This window comes from Cystoisospora suis (assembly GCF_002600585.1).
Source record: "Cystoisospora suis strain Wien I chromosome Unknown contig_7944, whole genome shotgun sequence".
In the NCBI taxonomy this organism is placed as follows: Eukaryota; Apicomplexa; class Conoidasida; order Eucoccidiorida; family Sarcocystidae; genus Cystoisospora; species Cystoisospora suis.
Window position 1 is genome coordinate 1 of NW_027160729.1, and position 2,418 is coordinate 2,418.

At 41.6% G+C, this 2,418-nt stretch overlaps 1 protein-coding gene across 1 annotated transcript; it reads left to right on the forward strand.

The window, feature by feature from the left end:
- Positions 1-211: 211 nt before the first annotated feature.
- Positions 212-2,381, forward strand: CSUI_010662 (leucine rich repeat family protein; the record flags this gene model as incomplete). Its single annotated transcript, XM_068070764.1, has 2 exons — positions 212-736; positions 1,251-2,381. Coding segments are annotated over 2 exons (1,656 nt in total), but the record flags the coding sequence as incomplete, so codon positions are not given.
- Between the last annotated feature and the right edge of the window lie 37 nt (positions 2,382-2,418).

A 2,418-nucleotide genomic window follows, 5' to 3' on the forward strand; every position in this document is an offset into this window, starting at 1 on the left:
TCTATCTATCTATCTATCTTTAATCTATCTATCTATCTTTAATCTATCTATCTATCTATCTTTAGTCAGTCTGTTTATTTATCTATCTCTCTCTATATACCTCCCCTTGATCTATCCATCCGTCTATCTAGATCACCTATCTGTCTATCTACCTTCAATCTATCTCTCTATCTTCTGTTTGATATAAATGTCTTCGTTTGTTGTTGTTCAGTTGTGGGGTCCCTCATATCGATTGTCGAGCATCGATTTTCGTGGGAATGCGTTACATTCCTTCCGAGAGCTTCTTCATCTAGCCGGTCTGCATGCACTAAGAGAACTGAAGCTTAGAGAAGAAAAACACGACGATCATCATCGTCTCTTTCTCTCTTCTTCTTCTTCTCCTCTATCGACTATCCCGTCCTCTTTCTTTCTAGAAGGCAACTTGATATGTCACGGAGAGAAGTATCGAGACTGCGTTCTATTCTGTTGTCCAGGCTTGAGACGTCTCGATGAGGAAGACGTACAAGTCAGAAGTGCAGAGAAAGAAAGAAAAGAGGCTGGAGAAAAGAAGGAAAGAAGTAGTTCTTCAGACTCAAGGATAGTTGAGAATAAAAAAGAAAGTCCAATAGAAGATGTAGAACAGAACGATACAAAAAGAGGAGAAGAAGAAGGTGGTGTATATACACTTGATTTAGATCATGAACAGATGGAGTTAGAAAGACAACTCTCGTACCTCTTCTCTTCCTTTCAAACTGATGTAAGCTCTTCATCCTCACTTCCTTATCACGATTGCTTCTTCTTCTTCTTCTCCCTCTCTCCTTCTCTAGCTCTCTATGATACATCCTCTCGAAGAACACTCATCGTTGCATGTATATCTATGTATATATATATATATATATGTATGTATATAGATGTCTGTATATGCTGTGTGTATGTTTTGTGGTGATTCAAGGAGAAGGAAGGCGAGGGACTCCACTTGTGCATCCGTTCAGTTCTCTTTCTCAGTCGTGATATAGACGCACGTACACTACTATATATTTATATGCATAGCGGTACATTGGGAATCGGCTTATATTCGAGTGTAGTGTTTACTGTATCTCTCCTCGGACAAGAATGGTTGCTGTGAACTGTGGCAAGGAGGTCTCCTTCTTGTTCTTGTTGATCTAAGAGAGAAGGAGGAGAAAGAAGTGCGCAGCCTTTCTTCTAAGAGACGCAGAGCCCTTCACCTCTCTTTCTTGCCTTTCCTTTGTTCTTTCGTGAATGCTTTCAAGGAGAAAGAAGAAACAGATGTACAAGATGAAGGATCTCCTATAGAAGAAGAAGAAGGAATGTTTCTTCTTCAAAGGAGATCAAGAGAAGTAACAACTGCGCTATCTTCTTCTTCTCCTCGTACACACTCATGCCCTATGTTACGTAAAGTCCCTCATCCCTCTTCTTCTCCTTCTCCGGTCCCTCCTTCTTCTTCTTCTCTTTCACATAAGCCTTCTGCAGAAGAAAAAGAACGTATGGCTTTCCGACGTTCTCTACCTCTTCCCTGCATGCGTAGGCAACCGCGAAAGAAAGGAGAGGAAGTCTCTGATCATCGAGAAGGAAGAAGAGAAAAAGAAAGAGAACGAAGACTAAGAGGAAGAAGAGAAGGAGATAGTCGGGGGGGTGTATGTACAGCTGAACGAGAGAGGAGACGGGGGGATAAAGGAGGTGAAGAGAAATCTTCTCTTCCTAAACATCCGTCCGCTTCTTCTTCTTCTATGTTAGTGAGATCGGAGAGTCAGACGAGGAATGTAAGAGAGAAGCTAAGAGACGAAAAGGAAGAAGAAGAGACATTTCTCCTCAGTGTTAAAGAAGAAGGGAGAGAAGATGAAGAAAAGACTAAGCTGAAAGATAGTTACGCGTCTTGCTCAGAGGAGGAAATGATAGAAGAAGATGAAGAAGAGAAGAACACGAAGAGAGGTCTTAGACCACTGCGAGATGGAAGAAAGAACGAAGATATCTTACAAAGTTCTTTGCAAGAAGCTTCTCTCTTGCTTCACAGTTGTTCTCCTAGATCCCTCTTGAAAGAGATGTGTCTCCCTTCGTTCTCTCAAAGTGTCTCTTCCAGAAATCGACACGAGACAGAGAAGAAAGATCTCGATAAGATGAAAGGGGTATTCACTGCTTTACTCTCTTCAATCTCTTCTTCTAAAGAGAGCGAGAAACGAAAGATCGAGACTGAAGGAAGAAGATATGTTTCCCCTCCTCCTTTCTTGATCTCTGATGACGATAAAATGCTGATGGAAGAAGAGAGAGAAGAAGATCTGGAAGAACAGGAGAAAGAAAGAGAGAAGGAAGATGAAGAGAAAGGAGAAGAGAAGAAAGAGAAGAAGCGAAGGAGTCTAGAGGCGTTTCTGCGAGAGGTCATTTTTCTATGGGTACAAGAGAAGAAGAACGACAGAGAGAAAG